Source organism: Thalassophryne amazonica, chromosome 18 (genome assembly GCF_902500255.1).
Source record: "Thalassophryne amazonica chromosome 18, fThaAma1.1, whole genome shotgun sequence".
Taxonomy (NCBI): Eukaryota; Metazoa; Chordata; class Actinopteri; order Batrachoidiformes; family Batrachoididae; genus Thalassophryne; species Thalassophryne amazonica.
This window is the reverse complement of record NC_047120.1, coordinates 60,372,882-60,400,104: the sequence shown is the minus strand read 5'-3', so window position 1 is coordinate 60,400,104 and position 27,223 is coordinate 60,372,882. Positions and strand designations below refer to the sequence as shown.

The 27,223-nt window shown below is 46.8% G+C and overlaps 1 protein-coding gene across 4 annotated transcripts in view; it reads left to right on the top strand.

Moving 5' to 3' along the window:
• LOC117531248 (leukocyte cell-derived chemotaxin-2-like) overlaps nt 1–27,223 on the top strand; it is a 31,879-nt gene that overhangs the window by 1,970 nt on the left and 2,686 nt on the right. The window contains exons 1-4 of one of the 4 annotated variants that reach the window (XM_034194264.1): nt 8,239–8,340; nt 10,987–11,098; nt 11,760–11,911; nt 15,779–16,190. In XM_034194264.1, the coding sequence (XP_034050155.1) occupies nt 8,304–8,340; nt 10,987–11,098; nt 11,760–11,911; nt 15,779–15,945 (468 nt within the window). In that variant the 5' untranslated portion in view covers nt 8,239–8,303 and the 3' untranslated portion in view covers nt 15,946–16,190. Of the gene's footprint in view, nt 1–8,238; nt 8,341–10,986; nt 11,099–11,759; nt 11,912–15,778; nt 16,191–17,709; nt 17,860–25,474; nt 25,587–27,223 lie in introns of those variants that run through there. The other 3 variants (XM_034194263.1, XM_034194260.1, XM_034194262.1) reach the window with 3 other exon arrangements.

Sequence of the window (27,223 nt, the reverse complement as noted above, 5' to 3'; positions counted from 1 at the left end):
TTTGATGGCCTTGGGTAAAAATAAATAAATAAATAAATAAATAAAAACCAGTGGAACTTGTTTTTGGAAAAGTCACACACCAAGTTCTTAAGATAGTTTTCTTCAAAACGTTGAAATAATTGAACATCAATGAAGCATGCACAAACAAACTATTGGAATTTCAGGTGTGTATGTGTATACATACAAATTAAGTTGTCACATTAAAATTTGTAAATAAATAGTTCCTTGATTATGCCATAATTAGTGTAATTTATAACAACAAAGTCGTAAATATGAAGAGTGTTGAAATCATGCTCTGTGCTTTTAGTGGGGACAGAGTGTTGTGTGGGCCGCTGAAGAGGAGGTACTGCTGGCCCACCACCACAAGATGGCGCCCTGCTTGAAGTGCGGGCGTCGGAGCGACCAGGAGTGACAGCTGTCACTCATCATCCGTACCAGCTGTCACTCATCCACTACTCATCACCACCACCATAAAGGCCGGACTGCAACTCCACCTCCCCGCCGAGAAATCAGCTACCATTCAGGTAACCTTCTCTGCTGTAATTATTGTTGTCCGAAACATTGTTCTGTGTGCAGCCGTGTTCCTGCGGGCTCTGTCGGAGGCTGGATTGGCGGACAGTGAGAGGACGACGTTCTTCGCCTCTCACTCCATCCAGAAAAGAGACCAACAGGAGCTGCACGGGTGAAATTGTTGCTGGAGGTGGAGGTTCTCCCTCCTAATTGTATACAGACTGTGGGATTACTGAGTGTGCGAACTCACACTCATCAGGACTGTCTCTTTTCTCTGCCAGCAGTACCGGGTCTGACTGCTGAAGACAGCGGCCACCTGGGGCGCAGGGCTTGGCGGCTCCGGTGTTCTTCAGCTCCGTTGGTGGTGGAAGCTGTGTGGGATCCGGCTCTTCTCTCGCCAGGCGTCTTCTATCGTCGAGCCTGCCCACACATCACCTGGTGTATGATTGACAGTCACCATATTGTTATTGTCTGTACGTCGTTGTGCGATTCACAACATTAAATTGTTACTTTTGGCTTATCCATTGTCCGTTCATTAACGCCCCCCGTTGTGGGTCCGTGTCACGACACTTTCACAACAGGATTTCTCGGCCAGCGTCATGGATCCCGAGGGGCGTCAACCATCGCTTGAACAGCCAATGGAAGAGCGAGGTGCACAGGTGCCAGGAGGAGGCGTGTTGGGTGAGCTGCAGCACATCTTAACCGCCTTTACCGCTCGGTTGGACTTAGTTACCGAGCAGAGCAGTGTTCTCAATTGTAGGATGGAGGCTCTCACCGCCCAGGTGGAAGCGCATGCTCAGGGCGCTGCTGCAGCACCTCCTCCTGCTGACCGTGTGCCAGAAACAGACATTCCGCTGGTCGTTCAACGAACCCCCCCACCTTCCCCTGAAGCATACATAAGCCCTCCGGAGCCGTACGGAGGCTGTGTGGAGACGTGCGCAGACTTCTTGATGCAGTGCTCGCTCGTCTTTTCACAGCGTCCCGTCATGTACGCATCAGACGCTAGCCGGGTGGCTTATGTTATAAATTTGCTTTGAGGAGAGGCACGCGCCTGGGCTACGGCGCTTTGGGAGCAGAATTCACGGCTCCTAACGGTTTACACTGAGTTTGTGAGGGAGTTCCGACAGGTGTTCGACCACCCTCATAGAGGCGAGACCACTTCAAGCATGCTGCTGTCGATACGACAGGGGTGTCGGAGCGCAGCGAAGTATGCAGTCGACTTCCGCATCGCGGCAGCGCGAGCCGGCTGGAATGCTGTTGTGCTCCGCACCGCCTTTGTAAACGGACTGTCTCTGGTCCTTAAGGAGCACCTGGTGGCGAAGGACGAGCCGCGGGATTTAGATGGGCTTATCGACCTGGTTATACGGTTAGACAACCGATTAACAGAACACCGACGGGAGCGAGACGAGGGGCGTGGTCAGGCACAAGCCGTCCCTCTTCCTCCCGGGTCCGAAAGGGAGCCGACTTCCCCACGCTCCGCTGCCAGGGCTCTCCACGTGACGACAGCTCCCCCTGCTGACGTTGCTAGGGAAACGAGCAGGGCCAAAAAGCGATCAGATCAGAGACAAAGGAGGTTGATCCGTGGAGAGTGTTTTCTCTGCAGCTCAACCGAGCACATACAGAGAGAATGCCCCAAACGGTCAAAACAGCAGCACTCGTCCTTAGAGACTGGGCTAAGGGTGCGTCACAACACCCACGTGGGGAGACCCCGACGATCTGCACGAATCCCAGTCACGATCCTGAGTGGGGATCTAACCCTTCACGCCCCAGCACTAGTGGACACGGGGTCGGAGGGGAATCTGCTGGATAGCAGATGGGAAAAGGAGGTTGGGCTCCCTCTAGTGGCCTTACCGTCACCATTGTCGGTGCGGGCGCTAGATGGCACCCTTCTTCCACTAATCACACACCAGACACAGCCAGTGACATTGGTGGTGTCTGGGAATCACAGGGAGGAGATTGTGTTTTATGTAACACCTTCTACCTCCCGAGTGATTTTGGGTTTTCCATGGGTGTTAAAACACAATCCCCGGATTGATTGGTCATCTGGGGTTGTGGTTCAGTGGAGCGAAACCTGCCACCGGGAGTGTTTAGGATCCTCGGTTCCACCCGGTGTGACAGCTAAGGAGGAGGTTTTAGTCGCCCCCAATCTGGCGGCGGTGCCAGCCGAGTACCATGACCTTGCTGACGTCTTCAGCAAGGATCTGGCACTCACGCTGCTCCCGCACCGTCCGTATGATTGTGCCATTGATTTGATACCGGGCGCTGAGTACCCGTCCAGCCGGCTGTACAACCTCTCACGTCCGGAACGCGAATCAATGGAGACCTACATCCGGGACTCGTTTGCTGCCGGGTTGATCCGGAACTCCACCTCCCCGATGGGTGCTGGTTTCTTTTTTGTGGGCAAGAAGGACGGCGGACTCCGTCCATGCATTGATTACAGAGGGCTGAACGAGATCACGGTTCGCAACCGATACCCGTTACCTCTGTTGGATTCAGTGTTCACGCCCCTGCATGGAGCCCAAATTTTCACGAAATTGGATCTTAGGAATGCTTATCACCTGGTTCGGATCCGGGAGGGAGACGAGTGGAAGACGGCATTTAACACCCCATTAGGTCACTTTGAGTACCTGGTCATGCCGTTCGGCCTCACCAGTGCGCCCGCGACGTTCCAAGCATTGGTTAATGACGTCTTGCGGGACTTCCTGCATCGGTTTGTCTTCGTATATCTAGACAATATACTCATCTTTTCTCCGGATCCTGAGACCCATGTCAAGCATGTACATCAGGTCCTACAGCGGTTGTTGGAGAACCGGCTGTTTGTGAAGGGCGAGAAGTGTGAGTTCCACCGCACTTCTTTGTCTTTCCTGGGGTTCATAATCTCCTCCAACTCCGTCGCCCCTGATCCGGCCAAGGTTGCGGCGGTGAGAGATTGGCCCCAACCAACGAACCGTAGGAAACTACAACAGTTCCTCGGTTTTGCAAATTTCTACCGGAGGTTCATCAAGGGCTACAGTCAGGTAGTTAGCCCCCTGACCTCCACAAAAGTCCCCTTCACCTGGTCGGATCGGTGCGAAGCCGCGTTTAGGGAGTTGAAATGCCGGTTCTCGACTGCACCGGTTCTGGTGCAGCCCAATCCCAAGCGCCAGTTCGTAGTTGAAGTGGACGCCTCTGACTCAGGGATAGGAGCCGTGCTATCCCAGAGCGGGGAGTCAGACAAGGTTCTCCATCCATGTGCCTACTTTTCCCGCAGGTTGACCCCAGCTGAACGGAACTATGACGTCGGCAATCGGGAACCTCTTGCGGTGAAGGAGGCTCTTGAGGAGTGGAGACACCTGTTGGAGGGAGCATCGGTTACCGTTTACGGTTTCACGGACCATCGGAACCTGGAGTACATCCGGACCGCGAAGCGTCTGAACCCCAGGCAAGCCCGCTGGTCGCTGTTCTTCGGGCGTTTTGACTTCCGGATCACCTACCGCCCCGGGACAAAAAACCAACGATCTGACGCCCTGTCCCAGGTGCATGAAGAGGAGGTCAAGACCGAGCCGTCAGACCCCCCCTGACACCATCATCCCCGAGTCCACTGTCGTGGCCACCCTTACCTGGGACATGGAGAAGACCGTCCGGGAGGCCCTGACACGGAGCCCGGACCCGGGGACAGGTCCGAAGGACAGTTGTACGTCCCACCAGAGGCCAGGGCTGCGGTCCTTGACTTCTGTCACGGTTCCAAGCTCTCCTGTCATCCAGGGATGCGAAGGACCGTGGCAGTGGTCCGGCAGCGCTTCTGGTGGGCGTCTATGGAAGTCGACGTCCGGGAGTATGTCCAGGCCTGCACCACCTGTGCCAGGGGCAAAGCCGACCACCACAAGGCCTCCTCCAGCCTCTGCCCGTGCCTCGTCGCCCCTGGTCTCATATTGGCCTGGACTTTGTCACGGGCCTCCCGCCGTCCCAGGGCAACACCACCATCTTAACGATAGTGGACCGGTTCTCCAAGGCGGCCCACTTCGTGGCCCTCCCGAAGCTCCCGACGGCCCAGGAGACTGCAGACCTCCTGGTCCACCACGTCGTGCGTCTGCATGGGATTCCATCAGACATTGTCTCGGATCGTGGTCCTCAGTTCTCCTCCCAGGTCTGGAGGAGTTTCTGCAGGGAACTGGGTGCCACCGTCAGTCTCCTCGTCTGGGTACCACCCCCAGACGAACGGGCAGGCAGAGCGGAACGAACCAGGAACTGGAGCAGGCCCTCCGCTGCGTGACCTCCACGCACCCGACGGCCTGGAGTGACCATCTGGCCTGGATCGAGTACGCTCATAATAGCCAAGTCTCATCTGCCACCGGCCTCTCCCCGTTTGAGGTGTGTTTGGGGTACCAGCCCCCATTGTTTCCGCTAGTGGAGGGAGAGGTCGGGGTGCCCTCGGTCCAGGCCCTCTGAGGAAGTGCCGTCGGGTGTGGCGTACCGCCCGCTCTGCCCTGCTCAGAGCCCGGACGAGGGCTAAGGCCCATGCAGACCGCCGGCGTTCCCCGGCGCCTGCATACCAGCCCGGGCAGGAGGTCTGGCTATCCACTAAGGACATCCCCCTGCAGGTGGAATCCCACAAACTCAAGGACAGGTACATCGGACCTTTTCCCATACTCAAAGTCCTCAGTCCGGCCGCAGTGCTTCAGCTTCACTGCGGATACGTCCCGTGTTTCATGTGTCAAGACTCAAGCCCTGCCATAACTCACCACTGTGTCCCGGGACCAGCGCCGCCTCCTGCCCGGATCATTGACGGGGAGCCCGCGTGGACGGTACGCCGGCTCCTGGACGTCCGTCGAAAGGGCCGGGGGTTCCAGTATCTGGTGGACTGGGAGGGTTATGGCCCCGAAGAGCGCTCCTGGGTGAAGAGGAGCTTCATCCTGGACCCGGCCCTCCTGGCCGACTTCTACAACAGCCCGTAACCCGGACAAGCTGGTCGAGGCACCAGAGGCGCCCGTTGAGGGGGGGGGTCCTTTGTGTGGGCCGCTAAAGAGGAGGTACTGCTGGCCCACCACCACAAGATGGCGCCCTGCTTGAAGTGCGGGCTTCAAGCATGAGAGGGCGTCGGAGCGACCAGGAGTGACAGCTGTCACTCATCATCCGTACCAGCTGTCACTCATCCACTACTCATCACCACCACCATAAAGGCCGGACTGCAACTCCACCTCCCCGCCGAGAAATCAGCTACCATTCAGGTAACCTTCTCTGCTGTAATTAGTGTTGTCCAAAACATTGTTCTGTGTGCAGCCGTGTTCCTGCGGTCTCTGTCGGAGGCTGGATTGGCGGACAGTGAGAGGACAACATTCTTCGCCTCTCACTCCATCCAGAAAAGAGACCACAAGAATCTGCACGGGTGAAATTGTTGCTGGAGGTGGAGGTTCTCCCTCCTAATTGTATACAGACTGTGGGATTACTGAGTGTGCGAACTCACACTCATCAGGACTGTCTCTGTTCTCTGCCAGTAGTACCGGGTCTGACTGCTGAAGACAGCGGCCACCTGGGGTGCAGGGCTTGGCGGCTCCGGTGTTCTTCAGCTCCGTTGGTGGTGGAAGCTGTGTGGGATCCTGCTCTTCTCTCGGCAGGCGTCTTCTATCGTCGAGCCTGCCCACACGTCACCTGGTGTATGATTGACAGTCACCATATTGTTATTGTCTATACGTCGTTGTGCGATTCACAACATTAAATTGTTACTTTTGGCTTATCCATTGTCCGTTCATTAACGCCCCCTGTTGTGGGTCCGTGTCACGACACTTTCACAACACAGAGACCATCACGGCCTGGACATTGTATGCCTTGATGGATCGACTGTCCTTGCCCCGTTTGACGTTACGCTTTTGAGAAGAGTCATCGTTTACGACACCGCAAAGGCAGCCATCAACAACGGCATCATGCTGAAAGGAGAAGGTCAGTTCACCACCAATACCTGAGTGCTAACTTCAGCTATTTTAATTTTATAACTACCTGTCAGTCACAGTGTCACCGCATCTGACAGGTATCTCACAGTTAACCTAATCCCTGTATTTGTTTACTCCCTGAAAGAGAAAGTTTATTGATCGATTACGTAAGTGATGTAGATATTGAGGAGTTATTGAAGAGACTTTGTGTCCTGCAGGTTTGTGTTTCAAGCTGTTCTTTTGCGGAGCCTTTTAGAACCTTTGGAACTGTGAAAAAGGGCGAGCAGATCGGCGTCATGCTGCCCATGCAGAGCGTTTACCCAGGAATCACCTCCCACATCCACGTCGAGATGTGTGACATGTCCGATCCCACACCCTACTTCTGACAGACTCGATAATGTGACACGTCTGTAGCCAGCAAAAACAACTACTGTTTATTTGTCTGGATGATACTTTTCAACAAAAACCTTTCTGAACCATGCTAATGCTGATTAAAGCTAGTATGATAGCACATTAATGTTTGTTTTTGTGGATGCTTCATAAGAAAATGTGATGCTCCTCTGTGATCAGTTCATTCAACAAAACAGAAAAAAAAAAAAATTCAAATCATTTGAGCTGTTTTTGAAGTTATCATACCCTTATGTTAGATAATATCTGTGGCTAATTCTTTGTTTTATGTTAGCTATTAAGTATTTGTGTTATTTGTTTGGGGAGAGTTCTGAGAAATAGTGTAAGTTTACTCTATCGTCTGTCCAAGTTCAGATATAGGGAGAGCTCCCCTGTTGGTGAGAGCCAGTAACATTAGAAATATAGACTAAACCACACCCATGTTAACACCCACAAGTATAAAAAGTGTTGTATGACTCATTTTAGGGGCCTTTCACAAGATGGACACTGTCTGTGGGGGTCCCAGGCCTGGTTTCTAACGCGACCTTGAATAACTCAAAATGAGGAATACAATGGTAAGGGGCAAGAATTTTACATAAAAAGAACCAGGTAGAAATAACACTTGCCAACAGACATTGAGCTGCTTTCTGTGATATTTATTTTTGTTCACAACTTTGGGGGAGGAATTTATTATATAAAAACAGAAATCCAGGGATTTGGCATTTCTGCCACGCTCTTTCACCTGGAGCAGAACTGACATTCATGATGTCGCCCTCATCAGGCCGATGTCGCCTCATCAGGCCGATGCCGCCGAAGGCCCCCAGAGTGACAAATCAGTGCTGATAAGTTACTAGAAAAGCTCACGTTCAGAGCAGTAACTCGGATTCATCAGCAGTCTAACAGGAATCTGTGTGTTTTTCTAAATCATGTCCAATCAACGTGGACTCCAGTTATGCTGTAGAAACATCTCAAGGGTGGAAACGGGATCACCTGAGCTCAATTTTGTGTCACGCCCCATGAACACTGGGATAGGATCTTGCATCCAGGTGAAATATGGGCGTGTCTTTCACCAGGTGAGGTGTGGACGTGTCCTTGACCTTCTCCAGCCATTGGGGTCCTCAACATGTCCAGACAAACACCACATGGACAAAATGTGGTAGCTAATGTTCCCTCACAATGTCATTGATCCTCCTCATCTGAGGACTATGTACGACAAAGTTCAACAGTTTCTCTTGTTATTCATTTGATTTTGTGTGTTTATTGTTGTTTTGTTTTCACTGTCCTGAGTTCTCTTATTTTCATGGGGTTGTTTCAGATAAATTACAGGAACGTGGATATGAAATAAATCGAATCACAAACTGATTTTTATCTTTACAGCTCATAAAATTCTGGGTCAGTCATTATGTAACTGTTTTTTTTCAGGGTTGTAAAGGAAGCTGCAACCTATAAAAACCACACCTGTCGACACAAAGTGCACAAACTTCCTCATTTGCATCAACAATGAGCAAAGAAATCCTTCTGATTGCAGCTCTGCTCGGTGAGAAACATTTATGCTTTTCTTCTATTTTCACTAACAACAATATAATTGAAGAGTTTAAATAGTGAAGATGGGAACAGATAAAATAAATACGTATATCTAAAAAGCAACAGAATTCAGTGGTAAGGTTTTTTATGATCTTGTTCATCAAATCTTTAACAGCATACAGTCCATCCATCCATCCATTTTCTTCCGCTTTAATCCGGAGTCGGGTCGCGGGGGCAGCAGCCCAAGCGAAGCCGCCCAGACCTCCCGATCATACACACCTCCTCCAGGCTCCTCCGGGGAACCCCAAGGCGTTCCCAAGCCAGCCGAGAGATGTAGTCCCGTCCATCGTGTCCTGGGTCTTCCCCGGGGCCTCCTCCCAGTGGGAACGTGCCCGGAACACCTCTCCAGCGAGGCGTCCAGAGGCATCCGGAAAAGATGCCCGAGCCACCTCAACTGACTCCTTTCGACGTGGAGGAGCAGTGGCTCGACTCCGAGCTCCTCCCGAGTGACCGAGCTCCTCACCCTAGCTCTAAGGGAGCGCCCACCACCCTGCGGAGGAAACTCGTCTCGGCCGCTTGTACTCGCCGATCTCGTTCTTTCGGTCATGAGCCAAATCCATGACCATAGGTGAGGATCGGAACGTAGATCGATCGGTAAATCGAGAGCTTTGCCCCCCTACTCAGCTCTCTCTTCACACGACGGTCCGATACAGCGACCGCATCACTGCGATGCTGCACCTATCCGTCTATCGATCTCACGCTCCATCCGTCCCTCACTCGTGAACAAGACCCCGAAGATACTTAAACTCCTCCACTTGAGGCAAGGACACTCCACCGACCTGAAGAGGGCAAAGAAGCACCTTTTTCCGGTCGAGAACCATGGCCTCGGATTTGGAGGTGCTGATTTTCATCCCGGACGATTCACACTCGGCTGCAAACCACCCCAGTGCACGCTGAAGGTCCTGATTTGACGAAGCCAACAGAACCACATCGTCCGCAAACAGCAGAGACGAGATTCTGTGGTTCCCAAACCAGACCCCCTCTACACCCTGGCTGCGCCTAGAAATTCTGTCCATAAAAATAATGAACAGAACCGGTGACAAAGGGCAGCCCTGGCGGAGGCCAACGTGCACTGGAAACAGGTTTGACTTACTACCGGCAATGCGAACCAAGCTCCTGCTGTGGTCGTACAGGGACCGGATAGCCCTTAGCAAAGGACCCCGGACCCCGTACTCCCGGAGCACTCCCCACAGGGTGCCCCGAGGGACACGGTCGAATGCCTTCTCCAGATCCACAAAACCACATGTGGACTGGTTGGGCAAACTCCCATGGAACCCTCGAGCACCCGATGGAGCGTGTAGAGCTGGTCCAGTGTGCCGCGACCAGGACGAAAACCACACTGCTCCTCCTGAATCCGAGGTTCGACCATCGGTCGAATTCTCCTCTCCAGTACTCTGGAATAGACCTTGGAGGTGCGGGAGGTTGAGAGATACCGACTAGAGATAGTCGGGCTCACCTCCACGCACAGCTTGGGCTCTGGTAGCCAACTCCTGGAGAGGGGGCTGGACAGCAGACATATTCTGAATAAAATTAAGAATAAAAAACAAATCAGCTTTCAGCAGCGTCACAATAGAAAATATAAAACAAAACAATTTAAGGCATAAAAATGATTAAAAATGTAATCTATTCATAATCACTGACTACAAAGTGACAGCAGGCAAAATTAAAAATATATATATTTATGCTAAAACAAAAACACTGTTGTTTCATATTTGAACATTTATATAGTTTACAAGATTATGTTCAAGTGTATTTCACCGACATATTCCACTAAGAGATGTTTTATTTTGTCTTAAAGCTGTTTGTTGCCATTACAAAACTACTTTACTGATTTACCAGTTACAATATTGAACTAAAAAACAAACAAAAATATATCAATTCAATTTAATTCAATTTCAGTTTATTTCAATTTCAATTCATTTTTTTTTTCAATTTCAATAAAAAAATTGAAACGCTAAATAAATATTAGCTTGACAATAATTCCACTAAATGTTAAAAGTATGGAACTTTTACATGGTATGTGCCTAAAACACCAGTATTGCCAGTTCAGTGGTTGATATCATAAGTTTACTACAGCTGCATTTTCTGATTTTTTTTTTTTTCTTAACAGCTGCCAAATTCAAGCTGATTCATATTACTTGCCATTCAATACAATCACACTTTTTGTATGTCAGTGACAAAACACTGCTAGCAAAAACTAAACATGCCATAAAAAATGTGCACAGTAACAAATTAAACAACTATCTCCAAAAGAGGAGGGAAAACAGCCAGCGCTAAAAACAGCTTGCATCTGTGAGCCAATCAGAAGCCCTCAGTGCAAACGCTCAGCCCAATTAAATGGAGGTAAATCACTGCTGACCGGAACTAGTTAGCTAGCTTACAGTGAAGCTTAGCTAGAACGAGGCTAAAAGTAGATATCGTCATAACTAGCAGTTAGCCTAGCCTAGTTTGCAGCAGCTAGCATTATTTATCCAAACGCGTGCTCTGTTTTCAAGTACGAGTGCTTCTTGCTCACAGCGACATGCTAATAAAGTTAAATGACGGCCAGCAACTCATTATATTTCTATGTCTTCCGGCCTGTCTGTCTTTCTGTCTCCAGCTGTCTTGTGCGTGTGCGATGCTGTCAGGTTTGGGCAGCTCTGCAGTGGAAACCCAAACAACAGCAGGAGGACAAGTGACAAATGGGGTGCGGGACACTATAATGCAAGACGGTAAGACTGCACACATCTTAGTGTTCCACACAGTCTGTCAAATATGAAAGTGAAAATATTCTGGAATTCGATTGGGACCATGTCAGACCCTTTCCCTAAAACCATCTGAGGTCCTCAGCAGCTGAGACATCAGGTTTAGAGCCTCGTTCTGAAACCAGAAACACGCAACCACCTTCCCAAACTGGCCGATAGTTTCAGGAGTGCAAGAAGGATCAGACTCTATGGCTCCCCCTGGAGGGGACATCTGTCCATCACAGCTTACTTCTCCAGTCAAGGAGTGGAACACAGGGACACAGACACACAGTCTGAGGCACACACCTGGAATCAAACCCCAGTCTGGAGGTTGGTTGTTTAACTCCTGATCTGCCAGTTGGGCCAAATAACAATTTGTATTTTTTGTTTTCTTCATTTAATCATGAACTTGGCCTGCGATGGTATTAGCGCCATGAGCTCACGACGGTGTAGATTATAAATCTGGAGTCATAAATAATGTCTGCGTTTTTAGGAAACACACGGTATCCTAGCCATGGTATAAAATTCCAACCACACGTTCAGAAAATAAATCTGCAGTTAGTTTGAAAAATCATGTTTTGTCAAATATCTCCAACATAGCAAAGTCGTAAATGTGAAGATTGTTTGAAATTATGCTCTGTGCTTTCAGGGGGAATAGACTGCATAAAGGTCTGGACATCAGGTGCAACGATGGATCGACTGTCTACGCGCCGTTTGACGTGACACTCAAGGGAAGAGTCATCGTTTACAAGGACCCCAAGAAGGCAGCCATCAACAACGGCATCAACCTCCAAGGACAAGGTTGGTTCACCACTAATGTCTAAGTGCTAACTTCAGCTAACATCAGCCCTGTACTTCCTGCTCCACGATCAGTTTAGCTAACAATGCTAACATCAACAGGTGGAAGGTGATGTAGTTGTGTCAGATGAGGGGGTTCCCCAGGTCCTAACCTCTTCATATTTTTTGATGGTGTATATTACAACCCCAAACTGTAAAATAAATGTAATGCTTTCAAATAGCTAACAAACCAGAACCAATTGGTTCAATGTACAAAAATAAAACATACGATTCTGTTGACATACACCATTAATCATTTTAATTGTACTGTTGTTAAGAAATCTGTTGAATTGAAAATCAACAAATAATGGTAATTCACCATAATTAAATGTTTTGTTTTTTAAAGTGTCACACTTTTGTAACATTGCTAACAATACTTGAGCGCAACATATGGTCTACCATAAATGTAAAAACAACTTCAACGTGCTCTCCGTAATACTAGGACTCAGTCTAGAGAACCCAAGGAGAGTAGAGGGAGGTACCCTCGGGGGGGGGGGGGGGGGGGGGGGGGGGGGGGGGGGGGGGGGGGGGGTGGGGATCTGGTAGGGATTAGGTAGAGTTAGGTTTTAATGTTCTAACTACCTGTCATTCTGAAGGTCATGGTGTCACCGCATCTGACAGGTAGCTAATCCCCATATTTGTTTACTTCCTGACAGAGCAAAACAGCATCACCACCAATGTGTGTTAGCATGAACGCGGAGCTGAATCCAACAAACTGCACAATTTCTCCTATGAATATTTCACCCTGTTAAAGACATCAGCTAATTTGATAGTAGTAGTCATGAGTTTATGGATGAGTTATTGATCAGTTAGGTTGGTGGTGAACCCACGTGGGTTCACCACCCTGCAGAGGGGGCCATGGGGGTCGGGTGCAGAGAGGATTGGGTGGCCTGGTCAAGGGCGGGTGGCCCGGCGGCCCAGTCCATGCTCACAGCCCCTGGCTGTTGGGACGTGGAATGTCACCTCGCTGGGGGGCAAGGACCTGAGCTTGTGCGGGAGGTTGAGAGATACTGACTAGAGATAGTCGGGCCTCACCTCCACGCACAGCATGGGCCTCTGGTACCCAACCCTGGACGCTTCATTTTTCTGGCGTGCCCACGGGGGGGAGGTGGAGAGCTGGGGTTGCATTGCTTATTGCTCCCCAGCTCAGTCGCCATGTGTTGGAGTTCACTCCGGTGAACGAGAGGGTCGCGTCCCTATGCCTTCGGGTCGGGGACAGGTCTCTCACCGTTGTCTCGGCCTACGGGCCGAGCGGCAGTGCAGAGTACCCGACCTTCCTGGAGTCCGTGGGAGGGGTACTAGATAGCGCTCCGACTGGGGACTCCATTGTTCTCCTGGGGGATTTCAACGCCCACATGGGCGGCGACAGTGAGACCTGGAGGGGGGTGATCGGGAAGCACGGCCTCCCTGATCTGAACCCGAGTGGTGTTCAGTTGTTGGACTTCTGTGCTAGTCACAGTTTGTCCATCACGAACACCATGTTCAAGCACAAGGGTGTGCATAAGTGCACGTGGCACCAGGACACCCTGAGCCGGAGGTCGATGATCGACTTTGTAGTCGTATCATCTGACCTTCGGCCACGTGTCTCGGACACTCGAGTAAAGAGAGGGGCAGAGCTGTCGACCGATCACCACCTGATGGTGAGTTGGATCCGCTGGGAGGGGAGGAAGCCGGTCAGACCTGGCAGGCCCAAACGTATCGTGGGGGTCTGCTGGGAACGACTGGCGGAACCCTCTGTCAGGGAGGTCTTCAACTCCCACCTCTGGGAGAGCTTCTCCCAGATCTTGGGGAGGTTGAAGACATGGAGTCCGAGTGGACCATGTTCTCCACCTCCATTGTTGATGCGGCCGCTCGTAGCTGTGGTCGCAAGGTCTCTGGTGCCTGTCGCAGTGGCAATCCCCGAACCCGGTGGTGGACACCGGAAGTAAGGGATGCCGTCAAGCTGAAGAAGGAGTCCTACTTATCTTTGTTGGTAGGTGGGACCCCAGAGGCAGCTGACAGGTACCGGCAGGCCAAGCGTGCCGCAGCCCGTGCAGTCGCAGAGGCAAAAACTTGGGTCTGGGAGGAGTTCGGGAGGCTATGGAGGAGGAGTATCGGTCGGCCTCAAGAGATTCTGGCAAACCGTCCGATGCATCGGAGGCGGAAGCAGCTCTCCACCGACACTGTTTACGGTGCGGGTGGGGAGCTGTTGACCCTGACTGGGGATGTTGTTGGACGGTGGAAGGAGTACTTCGAGGATCTCCTCAATCCCATCGTCACGTCTTCTGAAGAGGAAGCAGAGACTGGGGACCCAGAGGCGGACTCATCCATTACCCAGGCAGAAGTCACCGAGGTGGTTAGAAAGCTCCTTGGTGGCAAGGCTCCTGGGGTGGATGAAATCCGTCCTGAGTACCTTAAGTCTCTGGATGTTGTGGGACTGTCTTGGCTGACACGCCTCTGCAACATCGCGTGGCGATCAGGGACAGTGCCTCTGGATTGGCAGACCGGGGTGGTGGTCCCTCTGTTTAAGAAGGGGGACCGGAGGGTGTGTTCCAACTATAGGGGGATCACACTCCTCAGCCTCCCCAGTAAGGTCTATTCCAGAGTACTGGAGAGGAGAATTCGACCGATGGTCGAACCTCGGATTCAGGAGGAGCAGTGTGGTTTTCGTCCTGGTCGCAGCACACTGGACCAGCTCTACACGCTCCATCGGGTGCTCGAGGGTTCATGGGAGTTCACCCAACCAGTCCACATGTGTTTTGTGGATCTGGAGAAGGCGTTCGACTGTGTCCCTCGGGGCACCCTGTGGGGAGTGCTCTGGGAGTATGGGGTCCGGGGTCCTTTGCTAAGGGCTGTCCGGTCCCTGTACAACCGCAGCAGGAGCTTGGTTCGCATTGCCGGTAGTAAGTCAAACCTGTTTCCAGTGCACGTTGGCCTCCGCCAGGACTGCCCTTTGTCACCGGTTCTGTTCATTATTTTTATGGACAGAATTTCTAGGCGCAGCCAGGGTGTAGAGGGGGTCTGGTTTGGGAACCACAGAATCTCGTCTCTGCTGTTTGCGGACGATGTGGTTCTGTTGGCTTCGTCAAATCAGGACCTTCAGCGTGCACTGGGGCGGTTTGCAGCCGAGTGTGAAGCGTCCGGGATGAAAATCAGCACCTCCAAATCCAAGGTCATGGTTCTTGACCGGAAAAAGGTGCTTTGCCCTCTTCAGGTCGGTGGAGTGTCCTTGCCTCAAGTGGAGGAGTTTAAGTATCTCGGGGTCTTGTTCACGAGTGAGGGACGGATGGAGCGTGAGATCGATAGACGGATCGGTGCAACGTCTGCAGTGATGCGGTCGCTGTATCGGACCGTCGTGGTGAAGTGAGAGCTGAGTAGGGGGGCAAAGCTCTCGATTTACCGATCGATCTACGTTCCAATCCTCACCTATGGTCATGAGATTTGGCTCATGACCGAAAGAACGAGATCGCGGGTACAAGCGGCCGAGATGAGTTTCCTCTGCAGGGTGGCTGGGTGCTCCCTTAGAGATAGGGTGAAGAGCTCGGTCACTCGGGAGGAGCTCGGAGTCGAGCCGCTGCTCCTCCACGTCGAAAGGAGTCAGTTGAGGTGGCTCGGGCATCTCTGGACGTCTCGCTGGAGAGGTGTTCCGGGCACGTCCCGTTGGGAGGAGGCCCCAGGTTCCCCCGGAGGAGCTGGGGGAGGTGTGTGTGGATCGGGAGGTCTGGGCGGCCTTGCTTGAGCTGCTGCCCCCGCGACCCGACTCCGGTTAAAGCGGAAGAAAATGGATGGATGGATGGATGGATGGTTGGTGATGTAGATATTGATGAGTTATTGATTAATTGTATCCTGCAGGTTTATGCTTCAAGCTGTTCTACATGAAGCCTGATAAAATCTCTGGAACTGTGAAAAAGGGCCAGCGGATCGGCACCATGCTGCCGATGCAGAGCGTTTACCCGGGAATCACCTCCCACATCCATGTCCAGATGTGCAACAAGTCCAATCCCACACCCTACTTCTAACAGACTCCATAATGTGACATGTCTGTAGCCAGCAAAAACAACTACTGCTTGTTTATCTGGATGATTCATTTCAATAACAATAGAAATCAAACTTTGATCATTTCTGATCTGTTTTTATCTGAGTCATGCTAATGCTAATTAAGGCTAGTATGATAGCATATTGTTTGTTTCTCTGTATGCGTCACAAGAAAATGTAATACTGCTCTGTCATCTGTTCATTCAACAAAAATAAAATTCTAATCATTTCTGACATGTTTTTGAAGTTATCATACTCATGCTGGCAGACATCGAGCTCTTTTCTGAGATATTTTCACCCGCCATCTTGGGGGTGGGATTTATTACATAAAACCCACCAAAAGAAACCGAGGGATTTTTTTGTTGGATCTACTCCCCAGATGGGTAGATCTTCTAGATCTGGGATCTACCCATGGGACTAAGATCTAGGGTCCTGGTGCCACCTGTCTTAGTGTATAGTTGAATCTAACCTGTGTCCTCGGGTCAAGGACATGTCCACATTTCCACCAAGCCAGCAACATGCCCACATTTGACCTGGCTGCAGCAGATCGATGGATATTTTGAAGCGGTGGGGATGGACCGGTTGTCTGTCTGGGTGGTTGCCAACCAGATCCTAAAGGCGGTTCCATGGTGGTGGATGCTCCGGGACTTGACCTCACAAAATATGTTAATTTGAGACAGCAAGGAAAACCCCCTCAGTATCATCAGATACTGTGGTCACCAGCATCTGCTTTGGCCAATACAGTCATGAGGACGCAGACTGGAAAATCACTAAGGACCCTTGGGCAATGTCCTGTATCCCCAATTTGCTCCCGGTGTGCAGTTGAATGCCTTGCATGGCAGCATGCTGTCATCGGCATGTGTGAAAGTGAAACATCACTTTGAGCATGAAAGCCAATATAAAATCAGTCCGTTGACTGTTTGCCTACAGCACTTCCTTTTGCTATTGTTCAGTCATGTCATATGGTGCATTTTCTACAGGTTGATCCAGCACACAGGTGACCGAACAAGGCCAAAGACAGGCCTTTTGTCATTTTCTCAACTACCAATAAGGAATAGTGAACATGGTTTAGTCAATATGATGGATTCAAGCTCAGATCCACATGCTGGGAACTGAAAGTATACGCTCAGCGAGTGCCCTCCAGGTGCATTTGATTGACGCACTGCAGAAGTCAGATCAGAAAGCATGTGCTGGCCCAGTGCATCAACACATCCACCACATCATAGAAACAACATGGGAGCTGGAAGGCAACCACCTAAGTAGACAATTGGCCCATTCCCACCTCTTCAAAGTAATCTACCTACTGTATCCAGGTGAAGTGTGTGCGTGTCCTCAACCAAGTGAAATATGGGCAGGTCTTTGACCAGGTGAAACACTCTGTACACTGAAAAAAGAGAATGTTTGAACCAACTTTAAAAAGTGTTACAATTTGTGAAAAACTGAATGAATTAAGTTAGAGTTGGTTTAACTTTCAAACTTAATTTCAAACAACTTAATTCATTCATGTTTTTACAAATTGTAACACTTTTTTCAGTGTACTTGTGTTCTACATTTAGTTAGAAGGAAAAAAGTTTCAAGATGTTGTGCATGTTGTATTTTATGCCACTTTAGAGGTTCTTTTTTGTGTTCTTCTGTGTCTTTGTTGTTTTGTTTTCACCCCCCTGAGTTCTCGTACTTTCAGGGGGTTTTTCCAGATCAGTTACTGGAACATGGATTTAAAATAAACAGAAGCACAGACTGTTGCTTAACTTTCCTGCTGATGTGTGGTTATGTAATAGTGTGTTTTTCAGAGTGCTGCAAACGAAAGTGCAACCTATAAAAAAGCACGTCTGACTGCACAAAGTCCTCGTTTGCATCAAAAATGAGCAAAGAAACCGTTCTGCTCGCAGCTCTGCTCGGTAAGAAATCTTTTATATTTAAAATTTACCTGTTGTCGCTTTATACTCAATGACTATATATATATATATATATATATATATATATATATATATATATAATCCAGAAATCGAAAGGAAAGTGAGTCCGGAGTCAAAATCACAAAACAATGCAGAGGACAGCCGCTACACTAATACAGTTAAATTAGGGCTTGCGAACATACTAAATAACATAAGCATTAAATAATAAATAATGGACTGCAGCATGGAGTAGACGTGGTTTTTGGAGCTCTTGCCTTAATAGTTTCCACATTTTATTTACTCACTACCGGTTGTAACCTTTTTATTATCTACTCGCACGTTTAAATATTGGCGACTACGATGTCCACCACAAGAGCAAGAAAAGATGAGCAAAAGAAAGAAGAACCTATGAACGAGTCAGTGCTAGCTATGCTAAAGGCTATGCTAGAGGAGCACCGGACAGCGCTATCCGTCGAGTTTAACTCGTCCATCAAAAGACTTGAAGCAAAAATGGACAGCATACAAACGTCTATTAATGACCACCAGCAGGGCATCGTTTCTCTGGAAAATTCGGCCACAGACACCCAAGAAGAGATGCGCGACATGGCGGCTAAGATAGCTACAGTGGTGGACGAGAATGCTAAGCTAAGGGCTAAAGTAATAGATCTAGAGAGCCGTAGCCGTCGCTCTAATATTCGTATTTTGAACCTTCCCGAATCTATTGAAGGGCCTCGGCCAACTGTCTTTTTCTCTGAGTTGCTTATGGACGTGTTTGGAAAAGAAGTGTTGAAATCAGCCCCGGTGCTAGACTGAGCGCAGCGCCCAGGCCCGGGCCCACAGCTAAACCACGAGCAGTGATGATCCGTTTACATAACTATCAGACTCGGTAACTCGTGGTGCGTAAAGCTCGGGAGCTACGAGGCAAGCTACGTAGATAGAACTATTTATTTGATTTTATAAAAACAATATTTGGTGCAGGTTGGTGGGAACAAGGGTAGGGGACCTTCTTTATTTGGTTTTATTTTTACTATTATTTTTATTTTTTACATCTGTGCATATGTATAGATATATGTAGACACACACACACATATATATATATATATATATTTTTTTTTTCCTCAGATAATTATCTCAGACATTTTTCTACTTTTTGCACTTTGGTATTTATATTTGATAACCTTACATTGTACAAGTTTATATGTGCACATTATATAATTTTTTTTTTTTTAGTTTTCTAAAGATGACCACTCTCAAAGACAAAACAGTATTTTTGTTCTCTTAGTGAGATGTTTGCTGCAACTTGGAAGCCTAATGGAGACTTTTGTCTATACAGAGGGAATGGTGGTACCCTGTAGCGCAAAGGACACTCAGGATTTTGATTTAGAAGGGATTCAGGTTCATAGTTTTTTCTGTTTTTGTTGTTGTATTTGTCTGTGTGCATGTGTGGATGAGTGCTTGTTCGTCTTCCCCCTCCCTCTTTTACCTTTCAGTTATTCACCTCCAGAAGATCCAATATTTTCACACAAGGTCGACTCTTAACAACCCACTGTATATTTATGCCAGCAAAAGGTATGAATAACAGTAACCTTAAGTTTATTTCGTGGAATGCGAAGGGCGTCGGAAATGCAATTCAAGCCAACAGGGTATTAACTCATTTACAACAATTAAAAGGGGATGTTTTTTTTTTTCTTCAGGAGACACACCTAAGGAACAAAGAAATACTTAGATTAAAGAAAAATTGGATTGGACAGGTCTACCATTCTAAATTTAATGCAAAGGCTAGACTGGCTGCAATACTTTTTCGTTCAAATGTCCTGTTTGAAGAACATTCAGTGATAGCTGATCCAAACGGTCATTTTATTCTTGTTTCTGGTAATTTACAGGGGTGTTTGGTTGTGCTGGTGAGTGTCTACGGACCCAATTTTGACGATGAGGCCTTCATAACCAAATTGTTTTCCTTATTACCGGCATTTGAAAATGACAGTTTTATTTTAAGTGGGGATTACAATTTGATTCAGGATGTCTTAATTGATAGATTTTCAACTAAGCCTTCATCTTTAACTAAATCCTCTAAAGCACTTGAGGTTTTTAAAACTGAGTTGGGGCTTGTGGACCCTTGACGAGTTGAAGCCAACAACCAAGACATTTTCTTTCTTTTCTCACGCTCATCACACATATACACGAATAGATTTTTTCTCATTATCAGATTACTTTCTAGTATTGACTTGTGATTACCATGCCATCGCTATATCTGACCACTCGCCTGTCTCCCTAGATCTATCACTGACGGTTCCATCCCGCCCTCCTGTTATCTGGAGGTTCAATTCCAGTTTGCTGATGAGAGATGATTATAAACAGTTCATAAGAAACCAAATCTCACTTTTCCTTGAAATAAATGACACTCCAGAAATCTCAAGAGGGACACTTTGGGAATCCTTAAAAGCTTATTTGAGGGGTCATCGTATAAGTTTTATCTCTAACCTAAAAAAGGATGAATTGTCCCAGAAAACTGACTTGCTAGCTAAGATTAAAGATATTGATAGTAAATACTCAATTAATCTAGATCCTAATCTATATACTGAACGAGTGAAGCTTCAAGCAAATTTAAATTTAACTACTTCTACTGCCGCCACAGTGCAACTAATAAAAACTAACAGCTTTTTTTTTAATGTGGCGACAAAGCAGGAAAGCTCCTGGTTCATCACGCCCGAGCAGAGGCAACCTCAAAACTAATACCAGCCAGGCTCGGACTGATAATCTGTGATTTTGGGCATTTGCCCGGTGGGCCGCTGCACGTTTAGACGTGCGTGGGCCGGCCGTCCCATATTTATAGAGATTATGGAAATATACAGTGTTCTCGAAGCGCGCGCTGCTGTCAACACGAGGAAAGTCCGTGATCGGTGAAGCTACAGCATTTAATCGGCGCAGCTGCAGAACCACTTCCTGAATTTGTGTCAAAATAAAAGTTCTGTATTGTTTCATACACGGCGCAGTCTTATTCTCGGTTTCAGTTTTGTTTCCGTTTGATCACACAACGGAGACTTACATCGAGCACAATGATTGACATGACCAACAGCCAATGACAATTGGAGAAGCATACCGGGTGGCCAATCAGATTGCAAGAAGAGCAGGCGGCCGCTCCCGCCCCTGTGAATTGATTGAGTCCTCGGCGCCTGGACTTCTCTCCGCTCTCCTACTGATTACCAGGTTGGAATCGTTTCTTTTATCCTAATTAACTGTGCTTTACTTTTGTTAATCTTTAAAATTCAACAGCTACGGACTTCAGCTCCTTAATTTGCTGCTGTGTGAATCCTAGCAGTGGTTACACATTACCCCCCCCCCCCCTCTTTCTCTCTCACACACACACACACACACTTTGGAGACACAAAAACTTCTTTTCCGCTTGTGTGCTGCTTTTGCTTCCGTTTTGTCAGACCCGGCGCCAGAAAAAAAAAATATTAAGGGGGCGATGAGTTTATCATCATCACCCCCCCCCCCCCAAAAAAAAAGTGTGCACCGGAGGAGACGTGCGCTCCTGTAAAGCTCGTGTATTTACGCTGCACCGTTGTAAGAGACTGACGAAGAGTGATGACAGTATTTTTTTAATTATTATTTGAACGTATAGACGCTCGGTCAAGTGATCTCCTGCATTCCACACAGAGCCGGTGTTCTGTCGAGATGAGGTGCGCCAACTTTCGACTGAGCTGTGACGTACCTTCGCATTGTCCAATAGGAACGACGCGTCGGGCCAAAACACGGAACACTGGTGGCACAAACCACTGATCTCTACAAAACATTAACGTGTGACAGGACTGCTCATTCATAGAGCAGTTTTCTGAAGAAAAATAATTGGAAATGTTTTTTTGTTGTTGTTACCTCAAAATTTCTGATTACTGTTAAAAAAAAGTTTAGAACACTTGTAATAGGTAAATAAATCAATAAATGGTTCTTTAGAAACCTTTCATCTGTATTAAAACCACCTGTTATTTCAGATTCGATAATTTCTTGTTTAACATAAGGAACCTCAGACATTTATTTTTAGACAAATAAAATAACATGGAAACTTGTATATTTTTTGAAGTCTGGTAGATTATTTATATCTTATTTCAACCAGAAAAACAAACACTAAATAAATACAAATGTTTATTATAAATGCAAAAGGAAATAATTTAACAATGACTGCACTGTGATTGTAAAGTAGGATTTCTGTGACATAAACCTCATGATGTTTTATATATATATATATATATATATATATATATATATATATATATATATATATATATATGTGTGTGTGTATGTATGTCATTTAAACTTGTAATTTCGTCAAAATATGTAATTGCCTTTAATGTTATCAGGACTCCCCCTCGTGGCGCCGGGAACGCGTTTTGTACTATGATCAAGGTGAAATGACAGTGGAAGTGTGTGTTTAGGTGTGTGCTCATGGTGTTTAGGTGTATAGTATTTGTTCATTGGGGGTTCAGTATGGACGGGTGGATGTGCGTGTTTGGGGGTGGAAAGTCAGGCCAATAGTGGGCTGGTCCAGAGGAAAAATGCCAGGGCCGAAATTTGTTCCCAGGCCGACCCTGATTCCAGCTATAAAACGACCTAATGGTGAGATTGTTTATGATCCTAAGAGCGTTAATGAAGCATTTGCTGAATTTTACTCTAACTTGTACCGCGCCGCTTCTCCACCTAATGCCCAGAACTGGCTCCAGAATATAGAATTTCCACAAATTGATAAAAAATTCTGTCAAGGGCTTAGGTGATCCGGTAACAGAGTCTGAGATCCAAGAAGCTATCAAGTCTTTGAAACTATCAAAAAGTCCTGGCCCAGACGGCTATTCTGTAGAATATTATAAAGCAAACTCTGATATTTTAGGCCCACTCTTAAAGGACTTGTACCCTGAAGCCTTCTCCAAGGGTTGCCTTCCGGGCACCTTATCTGAAGCCACAATTTCTCTAATTTTAAAGAAAGACAATGATCCCCTCCTCTGTAGTAGCTATAGGCCCATCTCACTCCTCAGTGTTGACTTTAAAATACTTTCTAAAATTCTAGCTTCCCATCTTCAACGTATCCTACCTTCAATAATTTCTTTAGATCAAACAGGTTTCGTAATCGGATGCCATTCTCACCATAACACTAGTCGTCTTTTGGACATAATCCACACCCTATGCTCTTCATCCCCCAAGGTCATAGTAGCCCTCGATGCAGAGAAGGCCTTTGATCGTGTGTAGACCTTCCTTTATGAAGTAATGGACAAATTTGGCTTGGACAAAAATTTTATCTCATGGGTTAGACTTTTGTACTCTCTACCCATGGCCTCAGTACGGACCAGTAATACCCTCTCCCAGCCCTTTGGTCTTGGGAGAGGAACGCGACAGAGCTGTCCTTTATCGCCCTTATTATTTGCTATTGCCATCGAACCTTTGGCCATTTTTTTGCGATCTGAAGACAGAAGTAGAGGAATTACTAGGTCTGGTTCTACTCACAAAGTGTCCCTTTATGCAGACGACCTGCTTCTGTACATTTCTGACCCCCCGATTTCACTTCCCATACTTTTTAACATTTTGGATAATTATGGAACATTCTCAGGTTATAAGCTAAACTATCAAAAAAGTGAACTATTCCCACTTAATTCCTTAGCCAAAGCACTACCTCAATATTTTTCCTTTTAAGATAACAGAATCTGGCTTTAAATATTTGGGTGTCTTTATCTCATCTTCTCTCTCCGATTTGCTAAAAATGAATTTCTTGACACTTTTAGACAGTGTAGGAAGAGATTTTGAACGTTGGTCCCTTTTGCCTTTGTCATTGGCAGGCTGAGTGAACTTAATTAAAATGGCCATCCTTCCAAAATTTTTATATCTTTTTCAACATGTTCCTATACTTCTCTCTAAATCTTTCTTCGACAGGTTGGATAAACAGATATCCCAATTCTTATGGAACGGAAAGCCAGCTAGAATACGTAAATCTGTTATGTTTTTGCCCAAAGCTGAAGGTGGCCTTGCACGTCCCAATTTCAGAAAATATTATTGGGCTGCTAACATTCAGAAAATGTTATATTAGATGTTAAAGGATGTAGGTACGCTGTCGATTTGGGTGCAAATAGAGAAAGCGTCTAGTCGTTATTCACTGCCTTCTGTACTGTGCTCCCAGCTTTCCCTTTCACTAACTGTCGTCAAGGATAATCTCATTGTTAAACAGACCCTTGCCATTTGGAGACAATTCAGAAAGAACTTCAGTTTGAATTGTCTTTCTACTTTAACCCCTATATTTGGAAATTGTAACTTTATCCCTTCTGTTACAGATGTGGTCTTCAGAATTTGGTATGATAGGGACCTTTGTAAAGTTAAAGATCTTTATAGTGACAATGTCTTTTCTTCTTTTGCCGATCTCTCAGTCAAATATCAACTGCCAAACTCTCACTTTTTTCGTTTTCTTCAAATAAGGGACTTCGTCAAAAAACAATTCCCCCACTACCCTAACAGACCTCTTGAAACCTGTTTGGATAATATTTTAGGTGTAAATCCTCAATGGAAAGGCTGCATTTCAGTTTTGTTTCATATGATTGATGAAATTATGCCAAGGTCATTTATTTCAACCAAAAGGGTATGGGAGGAGGAAATGAACCTGACTTTCTGAACAACAATGGGAATCAGCTTCGAAATTGATACACTCATCCTCAATCTGTGCACGCCATTCATTGATCCAATGTAAAGTTTTTTTATAGAGTACACTACACAAATACGAAATTGTCTCAGATTTATCAGTCGGTTATTGACAAATGTAATAGATGTGGGCAGTCACCAGCTAACCACACTCACATGTTTTGGGCCTGTCCCAAACTAACCACTTTTTGGACTAATATTTTCGACACACTCAGCCAGGCGTATGGTCACACTCTTTGTCCTAACCCGGTGTCTGCCATATTTGGTGTGTCACTTGATGCCGATATTCCAAGCCCCCTGAAACGGGCTCTGTCTTTCACTACCTTGTTGGCCCGGAGATTGATCCTTGATCCTATCTAAATGGAAACTTTCTGACCCTCCTTCACACAACCACTGGTTGAGGGATGTACTTTTAAATTTAAAATTGGAAAAGATTAGATTCTCACTCAAGGGCTCCCTCAATAAATAAAAAAAACTTGGTTTTCATTTGTATCACTGGTGGATTCATTAACAATAATTCGGAGGCGAATATTGGATAAAATTTTGATTGTTAGACTGGTGATATATAATTTTGTCTTTCACTTCTAATTCTTATTTTCAATCTTTTAAAATTCATAATAACTAATATAAATATTTTTAACTGCACTGGTCACCCCCTTTATATGTGTGTTGTGTGTGTGTGTGTGTGTGTCTGTATATCTTTATGTTGTACAAGCAGGGACTGGTTCTCTGCTGTGTCTTTGTGTCTGGACCTGTTGGGTTTTGTGGGTGGATGGGTATGGGGTGAGGGTTTTGACATGTCTTTCATTATTGCAATTTGTTTCTTTTTACAATTGTCATCATTGTATGTCATATTGTTGAAAATTCAATAAAGAAAGTTGGATTAAATAATAAATAATGATTATGTCATATTTGTATGTCTGCCTGTCTGTCTTTCTGTCTCCAGCTGTCCTGTGCGTGTGCGATGCTGTCACGTTCGGGCAGCTCTGCAGTGGAAACCCGACCAACCGAAAGAGGTCGAGTGACAAATGGGGTGCGGGACACTATCATGCCCCACGGTAAGACCACACACGTCTCAATGTTACACACAGTCTGTCCATTGCAAAGGTGAAAATATTCTGGAATGGGACCGGAACCATATCACATTCCTGCTACGGTACAGGATGGCCATGAGTGTGCAAAGCCGTGGTCTGGATGCAGATGTTTTGTTGATATTGCAAAGTTTTTATGAAGAAAATGTAAACCATTTCTCTAAAACCATCTGAGGTAATCAGCAGCTGAGATGTCAGGTTTAGAGCCTCGTTCTGAAACCAGAAACACGCAGCCACCTTCCAAAACTGGCCGTTCGTTTTAGGAGCGCAAGACGGATCAGACTCTATGACTCCCCCTGGAGGGGAGATCTGTCCATCACAGCTTACTTTTCCAGTCGAGGACTGGAACCTATCCGAGGACACAGACACGTAGTCTAACGCACACAAACATACATACACATACATCTTCAACTGCTTATCCTGGATCGGGTCGTGGGGGCAACAGCACCACCAGGGGACCCCAAACTTCCCTTTCCCAGGCTGTATTAACCACCTCTGACTGGGGGATGCTGAGGTGTTCCCAGGCCAGTGTGGAGATATAATCTCTCCAACTAGTCCTGGGTCTTTCCCGGGGTCTTCTCCCAGCTAGACGTGCCTGGAGCACCTCCCTAGGCAGGCTCCCAGGGGCATCCTGATGTGCACACCTGGAATTACACCCTAGCCTCGAGGTTGGTAGTTTAACTCTTGAGATATATATATATATATATATATATATATATATATATATATATATACCGGCCTCGGAGGATGTTCATTCAGTTGTTTAATTTTGTAGAAAAAAAGCAGATCACAGACATGACACAAAACTAAAAACTAACGTTCTGTCTTTAAGAAATCAAGGAAAAATAATTGTGGCAGTCAGTAACGGTTACTTTTTTAGACCAAGCAGAGGGAAAATAATATGGACCCACTCAATTCTGAGGAATAAATTATGGAATCACCCTGTAAATTTTCATCCCCAAAACTAACATCTGCATCACATCAGATCTGCTCATTAGTCTGCATCTAAAAAGGAGTGATCACACCTTGGAGAGCTGTTGCACCAAGTGGACTGACATGAATCATGACAACCGACACGAGAGATGTCAATTGAAACAAAGGAGAGGATTATCAAACTCTTAAAAGAGGGTAAATCATCACGCAATGTTGCAAAAGATGTTGGTTGTTAACAGTCAGCTGTGTCTAAACGCTGGACCAAGTACAAACAACACGGGAAGGTTGTTAAAGGCAAACATACTGGTAGACCAAGGAAGACATCAAGGCATCAAGACAGAAAACTTAAAGCAATATGTCTCAAAAATCAAAAATGCACAACAAAACAAATGAGGAACGAATGAGAGGAAACTGGAGTCAACGTCTGTGACCGAACTGTAAGAAACCGCCTAAAGGAAATGGGATTTACATACATAAAAGCTAAACGAAAGCCATCATTAACACCTAAACAGAAAAAAAAACAAGGTTACAGTGGGCTAAGGAAAAGCAATCGTGGACTGTGGATGACTGGATGAAAGTCATATTCAGTGATGAATCTCGAATCTGCAGTGGGCAAGGTGATGATGCTGGAACTTTTGTTTGGTGCCGTTCCAATGAGATTTATAAAGATG